We start from the raw sequence: 18,877 nt of genomic DNA, 5'->3' as shown, positions 1-18,877 counted from the left end.
AGAATTTGTAAAAAGTCAGTATTGTATGGCATAAAGAGACTAAGGTAAAGACTAAAAAAGACTGAACTTGCCACTAGGATATCATTTAGTGACCGTGTCAGGAACAAATTCAACAGAGTTGTGGGAGCAGAAATCAGAGGACAGCAGATTAAGAGGGAAAGGGCAGAAAGGGAGTAGAGGTGAGCTGGCCTTCTTCCAATAACGTGGATGGCAAGGACGATACAGTCTAATGGCTGGAACAAACACAAGATTTAGGGAAGGGTTTGTTTTTGTTTTAAAGTTGGGAGAGACTTGTATAGGAGCACACGATGAAGAGAAAGAAGCAGGAGAGGAAGAGGAGAGTATCAGAACAGAAAGAGATCTGTGAGCACCAACAGAACAATCTGCCTTCATTTCCCCTGAAGGAAGGAACACGAATGGTGATGAATTTAGAAGAGCTCGCAGGCAGGGAAGCAACACATGGTTCTTTTATTTTCTCCTTAAAGGAGATATAGAGTAGATTCTTCCAGCTCCACAAGAAGGTCCTCTCCCACTCACTCTCCCTTTATTGGACAGAATATAGAACCAAATACTGTATGTACTGTATCAAACACCAAGAGCGCAATCCTTGATGTCCACTGTGAGTTCTAGAACTTTACCTTGTCCCCTACCAGTATCAGCCCTCTTTTATTGGTATGAAGCCTCATAATAGAAAAAAGCCTCCCAGCCTGGTCTCCAGAAACTGGTGTTAACTGCTCCGAATTTTGAATTCAGCAGAGCTGTGCTAGAAAACTGCACAGAAGGTTTATACTGAGAATGACAGCTATTTTCCATTCCCTTTACCTTCTAGTCAGTAGAACTTAAAGCCTGGCACAGCTGCTATTACATATTCCTTAAAAAGCAAACCAGATCATTCTCGTTGGTGATTTTAAGCATTAGCAAAGAGGTCATAACTTTTCAGCAGGAAAATAAAACAAAGGTTCTTTCTGGGGTCAGCCAATAGTTTATCAGTGGCTCATCGGAAAAACAATAGTTTAAAAAGACTTGCATAGTAAGAATGGAAGAACATCGGTAAAGAAAAAAACTGCTGATATTAAAATAAAATTTTAAATTAATCTCTTGTCATGTTAATAGTACTGCCACATAACGGAAGATGTATTTATTTTCTAAGGGGAAAATGTCCAGAAACTTGCACTCATCACTCCCTTAACTGTTATCAGGGAAGAAGTATAGAGTCTTCCAGCTGGATTATGGGTAGTGTAAACACTTTGCTAAATTGCTTGGCAGAGCACATCTGCATCAAACCATTAGAGTCTGGAATTCACTCTATTAAAATCAAATCATTAGCCAAGAAGAATTAACAGGCAACTATTTTCATGCAAAACAGATATAAAATAAAAATCAAGAGCAATACATGAGTAATTCTTTTTCATTCACAATTTTAGATGGTGCATAATGCAGAGTATTGTTTTAGAAACGTGCTGCTCTCTAACAGCCATCTCTATACAATATAGGGTATTGTTTGGATACTGGAGTAATTTAAGCTTTTTCTATGTATCCAAAAGTCCCTGGATTAAGATCCAAAGAAACCTGGCACAGCAACAAAGTTGACTTGTAACACATCTCAGCCTTTAAGCAAATTGCTTATTAATGCAGCAGGAAAGTCGCTGTTCAGACCCTAAGTAAGCTATGTATCTCCAGAAGTGTCCCCCATGTTGCATTCTCCAAAATTGTGCAGAATTTTCTCCTAGTTTTCCATTACACCATGGATGGTGGGAGGGCTTCACCAGGTGATGAAGAATGTGAACAAAATACTAACTGAAAAAAAAGTTCTTCCCAAAGTATCACCAACTCTGTTTAATAAACACTGGAGCTGCAGATGAATGAGAAGGGAGGCTGGGACATATATTACCTGTATATAATGTCTGTATATCCCACAGCCAAGAGTTCTCACACTCGAAGAGATGCTGGCTTCACATGGAGAAAACAACCTCTCAGGATGTGTGCACTACTTTAAAAGATCTCACAAAAAAGATACAAAAGAAGGCATACAGGCATCTCATTATACAGGGTAAAAAAAAAAAAAAAAAAAAAAGCTAGAATTTGTTTAGAATTATACACATGGTAGTAAAGGTATAAAGAAAAGCAAGTTACAATTGTGGTGATCTCTTGGGGCTGGGAGGGATCTGATCAAAAGATAACACCTGGAAGGGGCGATTTACTGTTTCTTGACCTGGCCATAGTCACCGGGTTGTTCATTTCTCTAACCATAAAATACACATTTTTATGCACTTTTCTGTATGTATATTTTATTATAAAACATGTTGAGAGATCGATCACTAATACATTCCTTAGTAGAGTACAGGCATTCCATAAATGTTTAATAACAGAATGGATTTGGGATAACAAAATGGTACTAGTACTAAGTTTTCTCTAATCACTTACTAGATACATTACAGTTTGTCATGTTTACAGACTTCTTTGCAAACAAAAGAGTGAAATGTTAAGAGTCTGGAACAGTCCTATGCATAGCCACACATTAAAGAGGACTTTTAAGAATAGATTTTCTATTTTATTTAGAGTAAATAAACATTCTTTCAACTAGTCATGATTCACATTGACGGGATTAAAACATTCTATACATAATACCTTGAAATTAAAACAATCTACAGAATTAAAAAAACAATGCGGAAAAGGCAAGACAGCAAAGCAAAGTGACAAAAATAATTCCTTCGAACTTACAGAACATGTAACATTCAGAAAGGAAAAGAGAGTAAATGAAGAAAGCAAAATCATTTTCAGGCCCTGCCTTTAAAAATAAGCAGCCACGGTTAGGATTTTTTTGTGGAGGCGGGGGGTGGGAAATGACACGAGTTCATTAAAAAATAAAAGACAGAGAGAAACCTGTTTTGGACTACAAATGTGTTGCAGAGCAAGTCTTAAAAAACAGTTGCCATGAGCTTAAATGTGCAATAATAAATACCACTAAATAGAAACTGCCACTGAATAAATGTCAGATACTTTGATATGACAAAGATGGCCAGAAACATTCCCTGGTCCGACTGTTTTTATATATTTGTATACATGCGTTAAGTGCTAAATCTGGATCTAATTTCTTCCTGAAAAAATCCAGTTTTCTGCAACATCCTCACAGTCAGGGAGAACTAAATTATATTGAGAAGTTTGGAATCTCCTCACGTGCAAAGGAGGATTGCTTTCTATCTTTACTGCATGTTTTAAAAAATCTTCACAGCAACACATCCAGGCACCCTAGGAATACAAGGCCACACAGACAACAGGGAAGGGAGGAAGGAGGCAGGAAGACAAACCTGGCCTCCAGAAGGAGCCAAGTGTAGGCTCCAAGAGATAAACAGCCAAGTACAATAATCTTTCGAGAAGCGGGCTGAGAAACAAGGGTGGGAGCTGGAAGGAAGGAGGGTATAATCACACCTTCCTTCACAAACTGTAATTAGGAGAAAGACACCAGTCAGGCCAGCTCTCTCGCAGAGCTCCTGGGCTCACCTGGGCATGTTTCACTAACCAAGCTCTTCCTAGTTTCTTTCTCTCTCTCTGTCTCCCCCTTCCTCCCTAACCCCCACCCGCCCCCACTCCCTACCCTTTCCTGCAAGTAAAAAGCTAAAGTAAAATGACTTTCCACAGCAAAACAGTTACAGATGTTCTACCTCGGAATACATCCCAGATCAAGAGCTCGTCACTTGATATGCAGGGCTGGGGACCAGGAGAGGGTACGAAATGGCCCTGCGCTGTGGCCTTTTCACCTACCCAAGCCTCCTAAGTTTCCTGATGCCTCTGAGCTCATTAGACAAAGAACAATGAAGCCAGGACTCCACTCAACCGCTGGTGGTTAGACTGGCGGAAAACAAAAGATCACAGGGTCTCACTGAACTCAGTAACTCTCCAGTGTGCGTCTTCCCTTCCATTCCAGAAAATTAATTTAAAAGTTGCCTGTGATGAAACAAGGGATAACTGTGTCTAAAACAATGAACGGTTCTAAAACTTGAAGTCAGAATAATTCGCTCTTGAGCTTTGAGAGGATCACAACATGCAATGTATTCCTACTTTCTCCCAATATAAATCACGCTATTAAATTAAAAGGAGAGAATTCTTCCACTAATGGCTCTTAACCCATAATTAAAGTATCGCTACCAGCAGCGTAAAGCCCCAGCCAGCCAGGGCATGTTTGGCAGGCCCAGGTATCAGCCCCAGGGATGATGTCAGTGCAGCGACAGCCATCTTGAGGAAAGCCCGTGGTCTAACCTGTCCCTGCTCCCTGGGGACTGGCTCTGGAGCTGGCATCCACGCAGGCCTCCTCCTCTGCACAGGCAGACAAAAGGAAAGCAAGCCCAGTGCCAGAGCAGCATGAAGAGCACCTTCCAGCGAGGCCGGTCACTCAGAGGTGTCTCACCTACCCTTTCCCCAACATCACAACAGCCTTGGAATGTGGACCAGCAACTGGCTTCAGAGCAAGGAGAAGTGGGAGAGGCTCGACTGTGCGCTGTAATCCAGGGTGTTATCCCCGTGCTAGGCCATGAGGGCACCCAGGACGGGGCATGACCCTAACACCACGGAGCTAATGAGGAGATAAGTGCCTGTAATCCCAGCACTTTGGAAGGCCAAGGCGGGCGGATTACCTGAGATCAGGAGTTTGAGACCAGCCTGGCCAACATGGTGAAACCCTACCTCTACCAAAAATACAAAAATTAGCTGGTCATGGTGCAGGGCACCTGTAATCCCAGCTACTAGGGAGGCTGAGGCAGGAAAATCACTTGAACCCGGGAGGCAGAGGTTGCAGTGAGTGGAGATGGCGCCACTGCACTCCAGTCTGGGCGACAGAGCAAGACTCTGCCTCAAAAAAAAAAAAAAAAAAAAAGAAAAAGACATGAAATAATTCTGGAGAGGCAGCACGGCACAGGAGATTCATAGAAGAGTCAAAACTCAATTCAGTCCTGCCACAAACTTTCTAAATAAACTAAATAAACTCTCTGAAAAACAGTTTACCTCTCGGAGCCTCACTTTCCTTGGTGAAAACAAGGCAAAGGTATTAGATGATGTCTGAGGCCCTGGATAGCTCTGCAATAATTAGATAATTAGAGAATACAAGGCAGTATATAATCAAGTATTAAATTATACAGTAGCAACTACAGCTGCCATTGAGAGCTTGCACTGATTTTTTTTTGAGTCAGCCTTTATTCTAAACCACTTCCCGAAAGCCCACTCAGACCCTGTGCTGGGATTCAGGGATGCAGCGGTCACCAAGACAGAATGCTCTGCCTTCACGAGGCTTTCACTAGTCTAGTAAGGTATTCTCAGGTGTTCAGAGGAGGGAAAAAATGAGGGCTGGGGTTGGCCTATGACCTTTGCATGGAGACAAGAGGCAAAACTGGGCTTCAAGTGGGTATCATTTGAGCATTCAGTGGGGTGACGATCGACGCAGTGGTTAATTGCTGCGTATGGTAGTAATAAGCCATGAGGTTCTGAACACATTAGCACAAGCACAGTTCTACTAATCTGCTCATCATTAGTGAAGGTAATTAGTTAGCTTCCAGAAGTTAGCCAGACTTCGATTCTTCCGGCCCTCTGCCTAACTTCGCCTTCTCCCACCCCAAACCTGCTAATTGTGGTTAACTTTTTCCCTTTATTCTTTTCAATTATTCTTGCAGACAACTATGGTGGAAGGCAGGAGCCAGGAAGCAGTTACCAAGGAGGGAGTCCACATCTAAGCAATATGGAGTCAGTCAGGAAGGAAGACCTTGTATGCTACAAGGTAAACGGCTAAAAAGATCGATTTGCGTATTAAGTCACAAGAGAGGTTTAAGAAAGACGGTACAGGCTGAGTGCAGTGGCTCACGCCTGTAATCCCAGCACTTTGGGAGGCCGACCTGGGCGGATCACCTGAGGTCAGGAGTTTGAAACCAGCCTGGCCAACTTGGTGAAACCCATCTCTACTAAAAACACAAAAATGGGCCGGGCGTGGTGGCAGGCATCTGTAATCCCAGCTACTCAGGAGGCTGAGGCAGGAGAATGGCTTGAACCTGGGAGGTGGAGGTTGCAGTGAGCCGAGATCGCGCCATTGCACTCCAGCCTGGGGGACAAGAGCGAGACTTCATCACAAAAAAAAAAAAAAAAAAAAAAAAAAGACCAGACACATGGTTTATTTTAGAGTAGAGCTATGTCTCATACAACTAAGGAATATGGTATAATTTAGCTGGTAAGACTAATTAACCATCCGCATGTTAATTTTTAAAACTAAAATGTCATAAAATTAATTTGTCCCTTATTCTCAAGGGGCATGAAACTTGATTGTACCCTAAATGAAATCAAATGTTGCCTACCAACAGTACATTCCATTTTCCAAAAAACTTCCCTGGAATGCTGGGGAGCTGATATGTTTGAAACGAATATTCTCCAAGTCCAAGTGTTGGATTTAAAAGAACCATAACCTTTCCAACTTTTCTTACAAAAAAATCCCGTGTATGATTTATGCCCATCTTCAAAACACCCTCTGGAGTTCAGACCAGATGTGTGCAGTGTTTACACTGAGAAAACCACTAGGACATCAACAATTCACTATAAACACCACTCAAATTTTGCTGTGCTTTCCTTCATTTCCTCTGTATTTATTCTGGTGTTAAAATAATGTTAACTCTCATAATAAGGAAAATAGGAGCAGATGTTTAAACCAAACAGACTTTAGCCCATTATCCCATATAGCTACTCAACCTTCAAAATCAAAGTTTCTTCCTCCCAAATACCGAGAGAGAAGAGAAGAGAAGAGAAGAGAAGAGCACTCTAGTTTCCTGTGTGTTGCATGCTACACAACAACTCGACCTGGGCTCGCTGTCCATAACCTGGTCCTCACCAATCGGAGACAGGAAAAATTAATCTGGTATCTGGTATCAATTTCCTAACAATCTTATATTTCTCTCTTAGGCCATTATGTTTTGTTTTTAAAATATCATATTACTTGTTGGCAAAGACAATACAACAGAAATTGCCTCAAAAGTTTTTCTTTCTTGTTGGGGGAAGCGGGGATGGTGAAAAAAAAAAAACAACAAAAACAAAACCCTGACTGCAATGTGTGAATGTCACGGGAAACAAGCCCAGCAATGGCTGCTTATGGCTTTCTAAAGTCGGCTGCCTTTTTAAAGTGAGTTCAGAAGCAAGATGTTACTTAACACATCAGATGCAAAGAAAGCAATTCACCAAAATTCTTATAGCAAAAACTAGTAGGAGTAAAGAAAAACAAATACCCTTTTTAAAAAACGTTAAATACGAGATCCTCATCCACAGAGTTTTAAAAAACAACGTGAATGAGGGTTGTTGTTTTTTTTCCTTGAAGGGGTAAGTTTTCAACTGATTAGGAAACAGGCCTTAAGTTTTTAGATTAAAAAAAATACGAGGGAATCACCCTCCCAAGTTTTTGTAACTGTTTTCTTTTTCAAGAGAAATGTCCCGTGTATTATTGGAGAAAAAATGGAAACTGCTCCTGCTGAATGAGAAAGAGAAGAGTCCCGGATGTGTGTGTGGTTACAACAAAAAATACTCTTCCTGCCAGGCCGAACTCCCCCGGAGATGCCTCTCGGCGGCAGACCCAGGCCATTGCCACTTTTTCAAATCGCACGTAGAGGATGTTCCAACAGCTTAAGAAATAGATTTTTCTCTTACAGCTACCAGAGACAGCTTGAAATACAAGACAGTGGGGGAAGCACCTCGCGGGCAGTAGGAGGTAATAAATAAGAGTTCAGCGCGGCTCTCTCTTTTTCAGGGCAGGCTGGGGGTCGGGGTGTTGTGTAATCGCTCCCACAGGGAGCAGAGCGCGAGGAACACCCCCCCCAATGTCAGCGCTCCCCGGGCTGCACAGGAAGCGCCAGCGAGACAAAGAGCCGGCCTGTGCTCGCTGACACGGTGCCCTTCCAGCCCCACGCGGGAGAGGGACATTCTCCGCTGTTTGGGACACTCACTCGCGAGCACAGAAACTCGCTGTAACTTTGGCTCCCCCTCCGTGAGCTGCAGGGCGCTGTGGCCCACAGCAGGGTACAGTAGACGGTGCAATCCTTACCAGCCCCTCCCCCAAAGAGGCTCTACTTTTACCGGCGTCCTACAAGTCCTTTCCGTAAAGACAATATTAACGGAAATCAAAAAGACATACATTTTAAAGAGTTAAAAATGTAAGGCGCGAGTACGCTGCAAGCATAAAGCAAACTTTGAAGGGTTTCTACTTCACTGCCTCCCCGTCCAGCCCCCTCCACCGCCACCCGCAGCCTGAGATCCGAACCCTCTCGGTGCCAAACCGAACCGAAGAAACGCCGGCCTTTCAAGCGCCCTACAGCCCGGAGGAGGACAGCAGGCGCTTAGAAGGCAGGCACCCAGCACATTGAGGAGGAGTGGCCGGGACGAACAACGGGCAGTAGTTCTACAACGGGACATCTACCTTCGTAGCACAGAATGCCGATATTGTTGTTCATCTTGTCCAAGTACTGATAGTTCAACAGGTCCATCTTCATAAATAGCATTTATTGGGCTAGCAAAGAAAACCAGCTCTTTGCTTTTGCCCCAAAAGAGTTAAGTTTCAAAAATCAATTGTTGCTGAGTAGCTCCTGGCTCTTCAACTTCACAAAGGCAGAGGCCCAGCCTCAGACTATCAAAACAAGTATGCAAAAGTTAAAAAAAAAAAAAAAATCAGGCACAAAAAAATCGAGCTCACACGAAACCCTTCAAGGGCTTACTGGTAGACGGTGTCTGTACTGTATCCCCGATCGAGTATGAAAACAGCGTTTCAGAAGTCCTTACAAGTCCTTCCTGGAAATGGAAAAGAGTGAAAAAGAAACGCGCAGCCCGTTTCCTAGGACAAAGCGGCGCCGGCCCCGCTCACAGCCCGCTGCAAGCCGGCAGCGCTGACATGCGGGCTATGCTTGGCATGACTCCTATGCGGCCGCTTCCTCTTCCCGCAGGAGGCCGAGCATGCTCACTGCGCCGCGCTGCCGAGGCAGGGAGGGCTTCTGCACAGGATCAGCCTCTCAATGTAGCAAGTGTTGGAAAGAAAGAGAAAGGGGAGGGGGAGAGACTCTAGAGACGGGGCCTTGGCAGAGTGGCTCTTGACAGGAAGCAGCCCGGCCCTGCAAAACCGTAGGAGGAAAAAAGAAAACCCAGGAAGTTTCTTTTTCAGGAGCTGAGTACAAAGTAAAAAATCCATCATGGAAGCAAACTTCCGTGGAATGCAACTTTCGTGAAACTTCACGTTGGGGCTTCGGAAAACCCAAATGCTAGTGATGCATAAGCCATATATATATAAACATATATATATATATATATAGTGTCTTTGTTTCTTTTAAAGATTGTTTTATAATGTCCATTTACACTTTAACTGGATATTTAAATTTCTGATGTTAATGTTACATATAACGTCTTCCATAATCCCCATAACAACGGAGATGGACAGGGCAGGGAGGGTATCACCCTTTCACAGCAGAGGAAACTGAGGTTCAGGTGGATTAAATGACTGGCCCACAGCCCCCAAAATAGTTGACAGAACTACTTTTAAAGTGTTTTTTCCCACCTAATATTATAACTTTATTTTAAAAAACAAGGGGGCCGGGTGGCTCACATCTGTAATCACAGTCGAAGCAGGCGGATCACTTGAGGTCAGGAGTTCGAGACCAGCCTGGCCAGCATGGTGAAACCCCCGTCTCTACTAAAAATACAGAAATTAGCCTGGCGTGGTAGTGCACACCTGTAGTCCCAGCTACTCAGGAGGCTGAGGTGGGAGAATTGATTGAACCTGGGAGGAGGAGGATGCAATGAGTCAAGATCGTGACACTGCACTCCAGCCTGGGCAACAGAGTGAGACTTTGTCTCAAAAAAAAAAAAAAAAAAAAGAAAAAGAAAAGAAAAAAGGGAGACAAGCAGAGAAGAGATGGAAGAGTGTTTAAGTAAATAAGGCTATAATATCAAAAATTGAAAGTGTACTTGAAATTATAGAGGGAAAGGGTAAAATTATTTTCATTTGGCATGTATGACACCCACCTGTGTGTAAGAAGTTAGTGGCATGCAGCTGTACTATTTGCTATTGGAAGAACTTGGGGCTTAAACTTCGATTACCCAGTGCCTAGCACAACCAAGTTTAGGTGCCCAAAAACTGTTTACTGAACGAGTGAACCACTGAATGTTCAGTTTTCAGCACATGAAGAACGTGTTAACAAAATAGAAAAGGCCGGGCGCGGTGGCTCACGCTTGTAATCCCAGCACTTTGGGAAGCCGAGGCGGGCTGATCACGAGGTCAGGAGATCGAGACCACGGTGAAACCCCGTCTCTACTAAAAATACAAAAAAATTAGCCAGGCGTGGTGGCGGGCGCCTGTAGTCCCAGCTACTCCGAGAGGCTGAGGCAGGAGAATGGCGTGAACCCGGGAGGCAGAGCTTGCAATGAGCCGAGATCGCGCCACTGCACTCCAGCCTGGGTGACAGAGCGGGACTCCGTCTCAAAAAAAAAAAAAAAAAATTTTTTTGAAAAAAAAAACCTCTAAACATTTGAATGAATATTCTAAAAATATATTTTTAATATTCCAAAATAATATTTGAATAAATAATTTGAAGGAGTTGTATGTTAAAAATCCAGCAATAATTGCATTGGGTATATTAGGCACACTCATGGCAAGGTGTTCTAATGAAATCTTACTTGGGAGTCCGGATGCGGTGGCTCACGCCTGTAATCCCAGCACTTTGAGAGGCTGAGACGGGCGGATCACTTGAGGTCAGGAGTTTGAGAACAGCCTGGCCAACATAGTGAAACCCTGTCTCTACTAAAAATACAAAAATTAGCCGGGCATAGTGGCATGTGTCTGTAATCCCAGCTACTTGGGAAGCTGAGGCAGAAGAATTGTTTTAACGCGGGAGGCGGAGGCTGCAGTGAGCCAAGATTGTGCCACCGCACTCCAGCCTGGGTGACAGAACAAGACTGTCTCAAAAAAAAAAAAAAAAAAAAACTATATGACATCTAAATACTAAATACTGTTGCTGTCATTGCTCCAACAGTAATCACTGAGGTGACATCAGGGGAAGTAAGTAATAGGGGAATCAAGATTTCACAAGCTTTCATTTATAAGAATATTTATTGATGCTATATTACATGTAATAAGCCATAGTGAAAGATATGTATCCTATCAATTGTAATTAAAATACTTAATGGTATTTGGTGGGGAGGGTTGAAGAAAACTCAAAACTCGTAACATCCAGTATACACAAGATCATTGCACTGAAAACAAACAATATCAGGTATCAGATTTAAATTCAACTGATAGTTTTGGAGTACTCTTACTGTGCTATGTTTTTACATAAATTCTCAATCAGAAAACTTTATCCATCATTAGAATATCCCACATGGGAGAGAGGTGGCTGCACATTAGAACTAGGGGGGAGCTTTTAAAAATCTTGATGCTGAGGTTGCATCCCAAACTCATCTGAGGTGGGAACCAGCAGCAGTAGCCTCTAAAGTCCCAGGTGATTCCAATATGCAGTCAAGGTTGAGAACCATTGCTTTCATCTAGGGAGGAAACAAACAAACAAACAAACAAAAACCCCTGCCTTAAGATATTTCACTTTATTCACTTATTTTGACATGAAGAGTTTTTTTTTAAATAGTAATTTAAGCACATGATTCAAACAATACCATTGTAGAAAATGAATAAAATATTTGGTAATGTCCCTTAAGTGACTCAGCATCACTTAGAACAGCAGTTCTCAGCCTCCGGGTGGCAACCATTTTCGTGGACACCGTCTCACAGGTCTACCTTGACTATTGTAACATTCCCAGCCACAGCCACCACGTCTTTCCCGCCGATTCGGGAGGCTAGCACGCTGCTACCCAAGTGTGATCCAGAGGGGTTCGAGCACCAGGTGTTCCTAGTCCCCAAAAGCTAGATACAGAAACTGAGAATGAACATTTAAAACTTTTATAGCAATTTGACAGACTAATTTTATGTCTCTCAAATCTCAAAGAAATTTGAGGGCTGTAGTTTTCGTATTTCTAGTTATTGCGCTGCATTACATTTTATAAACTATCAGTCTGCAACAAAGTCTTGGGGAAAAATGAAACAAACCTGGTTTCACAGAGAAGCTTGTGCTCCAGAGGGGCCAGCTACAACTGCCAGCCTCTGCAGGCTGGGAGCGCCTCCTGGACCGGCTCTAGCCCTTTCCATCCCAGCTCCTGACAACTTTCACCTTAGTTTCAAGCACATTGGATGACCTGCAGTGACTTATTCCACAAATCACATCAGTTCGCTTCTCAGTGTGCAGGACGTCTCTTCTTTCCCAGCCTGTCTACTCAGCAAACATCCACTCTTCCTTGAGACTTGTCAGAAAGCCCCTCTTGTCCTGTGAAATCTCCCTACGACCCCATCCTACCATTTCCTCACACCCTACTCCAAGCTATCCTTTTACAGGGTAAGTAGTCCTTATCCAAAATACTTGGACCAGAAGTGTTTTGGATTTCGGACCTTCTTGGATTTTGGAATATTTGCATTATACTTACCAGTTGAGCATCTCTAATTTTAAAGTCTGAAATCTGAAATGCTCCAATATGAGCGTTTTCACTTGAATGTTGTGTCAGCACTCAAAACTGTTCGGATTTTGGAGCATTTTTCATTTCAAATTTTTGGATTACAATGCTCAACCCATACCTTATATGTGCTTCTTTCCTAGCCTAGACCTTCGGAGCAAGGACTATGCCCTCCTCACCTTTTCAAGGTCAGTCTGGCAGAAGCCTGGTGCATGGTAGGCCATCAATAAATACCAGCGGCCATCAATAAATACCAGCTGAATAAAATCAGTAAACATCTAAACGGCAGATTCTTCATTTCCCCATCCCTATTTCCAGCACACTCTGGATTATCTTCCTCGATGTCATTAGGTGGCTGTCAACATCTCTTGGAGACCACAGGTCCTTGCCTTTAAGAAACACCATGTAGATTCTGATTGTACTTCAGGGTACAATCAGCTCATAGATTAAAAAAAACAAAAAACAAAAAACCCAAATACTAGAAAATATCAATCCTTCTCAGATTCATTCATAGGATAATATATTCATAATTAAAAGTACCAACAGGATAGTTTTGTAGGGAATTGGAAAGATGGGTCTAAATTTTATCCACACACACAAATGAGATGGGAAAAGCTAGTTCTTTTTTTAAGAATGAATAAGTTTGATCTATCAAATATTTAAAACATAAAGCAAAGAACATTTTTTGGAGTGTTATTGGGTACAGACTAGGTAGGACCAGACAGATACTGTGTATATAGGAATCAGAAATCCAGGACAATGGGGAAGAAGTGGATTACAAAACAAGCATTATTGAGAAAAGAATCCAAATAGCACTTTGCCTTATACTGTACATCAAAATAAATCCCAAATGTTTTAAAGATGATTTAGATGCTTTTAAAGTAAGGTTTTTGCTGCAAAAACTTACAAAACTATAAGGATATGTTCAGACTATCTGATTTGGAATAGGAAAACATTTGCTAAGCCAGAAATAAAATTTTTAACCAAAGACAGAAGCCACCAAGGAGAATGTAGAATTTGATTGAGAATACAGATTTTATGCTTTTATACATCTAAAAACACCAAAACCAAGTAGAGGCAAAACACAAAACTGAAGAATATATTTGTATCATATATTACAGTGAAGGATAAATGTTCTTGGTATACAAAGAACATTTAAAAATAGAAAGAGCAAAGGAAAAAATTGAAAAACCACTTGATCTGAATAACATTTTTTGAGTAAAGAGCATGAGAAACAAATGGCCAACACATTTTTGAAAAACTATTCAACCTTACTAATAATCAAAGAAATATAAATTTTAAGAAATTAAGTGATTTTTCCAGCTATCAATTTAACAAAACGACTTTTTCAATCTTATTTCTTGCTGGTGAAACAGGATGCCATTGGAATCTTTGCTCACTGCTAATGCAGTATAAACAGATAACACCTGCGTATAAAGCAGGTTGGCACACACTAGACTATTTTATGAAAAATGTCCATGCCTTTGTCCTTGCATTGGCCTCTACTTCTAGACTTCTGTCTTAAGAAAACAAGATTTGATGAGTTTCATAAAGATGCTTATCATACAGCTATGTGTAAAATGAAAACCTGAAAACCTAAAGTCCGAATAAGAGGATGCATTAAAACTGTGGCTTATCGATGACAGAATATTATGCAGCCATTACAACACCTTCAATAATCTATAATGACATGAGAAAATGCTATGCTATATACTGTGTGACAGTACTACATTTGTTAACTGAAAACAATAAAAATCGGATATAAAACTAATACACACATTATTCACCAACTGTGCTAATGTATTTATGAAAACATACATATATATAGAAAAAAGTATACATTAAAAAGACTGGAAAGTATATCAAAATGTTAACAGTGCCCATCTTTGAATGGTGGGCATTTTTTACATTTTCCTGAATTTCTAACTAGCCTACAAATAGTTTATTCTTCCTATAATGAAGATGCGGATAAGGAAAGTTCTTGATTTTTAAAAAGCAGCAACACAATGAAATAATATTCCCTGGTGAGACATAAGCAATGGATATGTATATCTTATTAGAGCTTACATATCTCACGATATCTCCTTTTGATTTGGGTTTAACAACTTAAAAATAATAAGAATCCAAACATTTCTTTAGAACTTTGGAACATTCAAAGATGTTTAAGATGGGGTATCTGTCTCAAAGAGCAAAGTCGACAGAGACAGCTCTACACTTGCAGAGCTTATAGACGTGTGCACATGCTTTTTATCTTCTACTGCTTACTAATTATGTCATATGTTCACATGCTTTTTATCTTCTACTGCTTACTAATTATGTCATATGTTCAGTACCAATTCCCCTAAACTAGACCATAAGCTTCTAGAGGGAAGGAAAGCTAAGCCTCAGTCCTTAGAGTAAAACTCCCCCACAGCACACAATAAGTGCTCTATTTAGTTTGGTTTGGTTTGATTTGGTTTTTTTGAAACAGGGTCTCCCTCTGTTGCCCAGGCTAGAGTGCAGTGGCTCAATCACAGCTCACTGCAGCCTTGACTTCCCAGGCTCAAGTGATCCTCCCAACTCAGCGGGACCACAGGTGCATGCCACCGTGTCTGGCTAATTTTTTTTTTTTTTATCATTTTTTGTAGACAGGTTCTCACTATGTTACCCCGGCTGGTCTTGAACTCCTGGCCTCAAGCCATCCACCCGCCTCGGCCTCCCAAAGTGCTGGGATTACTGGCGTGAGCCACCATGCCTGGCCCAATAAGTGCTTTATAAATGTTAATTATGGTTGTGCCTCAGCATCTTTGTGGAATAATGGCGATATGACGATAGAAGAAAGCCCAGGCTAATTACTAGGCTGATCTGTTTAATTTGCTAGAGGTTTGACTACCACTTTAGAATAGATCACCAAAACTGCGAGCTGCGTAATAAAAGCCAAATAATCTTCTATTTAATATCAGCCTGGGGAAAGAAGCCAAATGATCAAAATCACTCCTCAGACATTTATTTAAAATAGAATGTTTTCATTTGAGCACTTGAAGAGAGGGGAAAGTTTTAATGTTAAGTCTAACATAACATCTCCAAATACCGCATTAGAAAATATGAGTAACCCTACTGCGCTATTTGGTTCCCCCACTGGGTTCTGTTGTGCTCTTCCTCCCAGGGTTTCAAGTAAGCTGGATATTTAGTTAATGCTTTCATTTTAAAGTGCTTTTTTTCTCTTCTTACTACACATAGAAAACACACACACACACACACACACACACACACACACACTCTTTAACCTGATGTAAATAATATTCAAAACAGACCTTACTAATATAACAAGAAAATAAGTTTGACTATTTCTTGAGCTAAAGCATCAGTTAAACAATAAGTTGGAGGTGCAAAATTGTCATGTTTCAGAGGATCTCTAGGTCCATCGCAATTTACCGGCACGTTCCTCAGTATATTAAAAACAGTACCAACGATGACGATGATGGTGGTGTTTGTAAAACACTACATTAGTCAACACATTTTTGCTTCGTAATCTACTTATCTTAATTACTAAGCTAAGGCTGTAAGAAGGAAAGCATAGAAAAGGGTTTAAGGGACCAGGCGCGGTGGCTCACGCCTGTAATCCCAGCACTTTGGGAGGGCGGGTGGATCACCTGAGGTCAGGAGTTCAGGACCAGCCTGACTAACATATTGAAACCCCATCTCTACTAAATACAAAAAAATTAGCCAAGTGTGGTGGCAGGTGCCTATAATCCCAGCTACTTGGGAGGCTGAGGCAGGAGAACTGCTTGAACCCGGGAGGCAGAGGTTGTATTGAGCCAAGATTGCACCACTGCACTCCAGCCTGGGCGATAGAGCGAGACTCAAAAAAAAAAAAAAAAAAAAGAAAAGAAAAAGAAAAGGGTTTAAGGTAAAACCTAGCATTGAGTAATAAAAAAGGAAGACTTAAGAAACCAGACTTTCTTTTCTTTTAAACATTGTTTAGAATGCAAATTCCTTAAAGGCCTAGCTGAATTACCAGCCCCCACAACCAAGAACCATTAGCTAGGATTAATCTCTTCATCCTGCATTATTTTAGGTTTATTCTGTACTTCATTCTAAAACAAAGCAGACTATAAGACAGTTTCTGTGTCTGTCCCCTACCATATTATAAAGACTGCTTTGTACACAGTAGGTCAACAACTAAGCTGCTGAATTAAAGAAGAAACCAAAACAAAACAAACTTCAAATGCCTTAAATATCAATGATGTGCAGTAAGTACCAGGGAGTAGCTAATTAAAAAAAAAAAAAAAATCAGCAACATAAACCAAATATCTAATAAGCTCCCTTTGTTGTTACTTTAAGAATTCCTAAATATATCATAAAGTAGTGATTATTTATACAACTTGGGGTTGCTCAAGGATGATTTTTTTAAAAGTACAGTATTTTGTGGAATTTTTCACAAAAGCAAATATCATTAAACTATGTCTTAGATTTTATTATTTATAAAATACTACCATTTGTAAGTTAAAACACACTCAACTTCTATTAAGTAGCGACTGATCATTCTCTGTAATATAAGATTTTAACACAAATCTATGCACTTTTCAAAAAGTTTAAATGGGTCGGCAGATCATATTTAAATTTTCAATACAACAGCACCCTCTAGGGGTGAACTTTAAATTACAAAGACCATTTTGAAAAAGCAAACTGCAGAATTCGTGCTATTCTTGCCTGATGTGCATTATATTTCAAATACAAAAATAAACCTTATTTTATTTAATATTAAAAATCATAGAAAATATCTTTTAACAAATAGCTTAATTCTTACTAAACTCTGCAAAAGTTAAAACAAAATACAAAGCCAATTAAATTGATACCAAATGATTAAATAGGAAATGTGCTTTAACATAAATTTAACATTAATAATCCTAAAAAGTGCAGACTGGGAATGGTGTTTTTTTGTTTTTTTGTTTTTTTGACATGGAGTCTAACTCTGTTGCCCAGGCTGGAGTGCAGTGGCACGATGTCTGCTCACTGCAACTTCTGCCCCCCGGGTTCAAGCGATTCTCCTGCCTCAGCCTCCAAAGTAGCTGGGATAACAGGCACGTGCCACCACGCCTGGGTACTTTTTGTATTTTTATTAGAGATGGGGTTTCACCATGTGGCCAGGTTGGTCTCGAACTCCTGACCTCAAGTGATCCACCTACCTCAGCCTCCCAAAGTGCGGAGACTACAGGCTAAGGAATGGTGTTTTAAAGAAATCAGAATAAATCAGTGTGAGGGAAGGGAATTTAATTAGATTAGCATCCCCAAGAAAAATCTCTTGCAAAACACTTTAACTTGTTAGTTTTACAACTACTGTCTTATATGTTTGACAATACAAATATTTTCTTGCAAACATACATGATTATTTTAGTGATTTTCACTACTACAACCAATTTAGGTTCAATAAGTCCCATTCAAAGAACATTCACAATTAAAACGCTATTCTGATATTCACTTTGTACCAAATCATAATTACCCATAGATGTATTCCTGCAAGATTGACTAGAACTGACTTCCATGGTAAAAATAGGAGAAGAACTGGAGAAAATGTCCCAAATATTCAACAATTGAAGGGCTAAGTTCGCTGCTAGCCCCAATGTGTGACCCAACTTCATTTCACAGGTCAGTCTGACTGCACAGTGCTTCATTCATTATGCAGCATGCTAAGCACCTCCAGAGTCATCCTTCCAACCAGTTAGGGTGCCGTCCAGGAAAGAGAAATCACGGCTGTTATTTTAATAGGGAGAATTTTAATGTACCCCACCTCCACCCATTCCTTCTTCCAGTAACTGCCCCGATAGGGTAACTTACTATCCCAACCTTTAAGAACGTAGATCAGTTGTAAAACACTTTATAGAAAGAGAATCGTATGATGCTAGCTACTCTTGTGGCTGGATTCCTTCACTCCACATATTTTATGAGTGGTAGCATTATTTTTATGTGCAGTTGCATAGCATTCATTTGCACTGCTGTCTAGTACTCCATTACTCTAATATATCACAGATCCTTCATTCTACCACTGATGGGCATTTAGGTAGTTTCTACGTGGGGGTTATTATAAATAGTGCTGCTATGAATATTCTAGTGTATGTCTCTTGTCAGCCTCTGAATGCATTTCTGTTGCACATGTACTCAGGAGCAGATACATAGAAAGTGTATGTTCAGCTTAAGTAAATATTGCCAAATAGTTTTCCACAGTAGTTGTACCCATTTATACTCCTACCAGCAGGGTATGAGATTTCAAGTTGCTCCACATCCTCGCCAACAGTTTTCCAACTCTTTCATTCCTGTTATTCTGGTAGGTCTGGAGCAGCCACAC

General features: G+C 40.8%; 1 protein-coding gene across 3 annotated transcripts in view; it reads right to left on the bottom strand.

The window, feature by feature from the left end:
• VGLL4 (vestigial like family member 4) overlaps positions 1 to 18,877 on the bottom strand; it is a 163,364-nt gene that overhangs the window by 79,155 nt on the left and 65,332 nt on the right. The window contains exon 1 of one of the 3 annotated variants that reach the window (XM_024243986.3): positions 8,432 to 9,212. Coding sequence (XP_024099754.1) covers positions 8,432 to 8,513 — 82 coding nt within the window. The 5' untranslated portion in view covers positions 8,514 to 9,212. 3 annotated transcript variants of the gene reach the window in all.

The sequence above is a fragment of the Pongo abelii genome, chromosome 2 (genome assembly GCF_028885655.2).
Source record: "Pongo abelii isolate AG06213 chromosome 2, NHGRI_mPonAbe1-v2.0_pri, whole genome shotgun sequence".
NCBI lineage: Eukaryota > Metazoa > Chordata > Mammalia > Primates > Hominidae > Pongo > Pongo abelii.
Note: the sequence above shows the minus strand (reverse complement) of the source record. Positions and strands in the feature narration are given on the sequence as shown.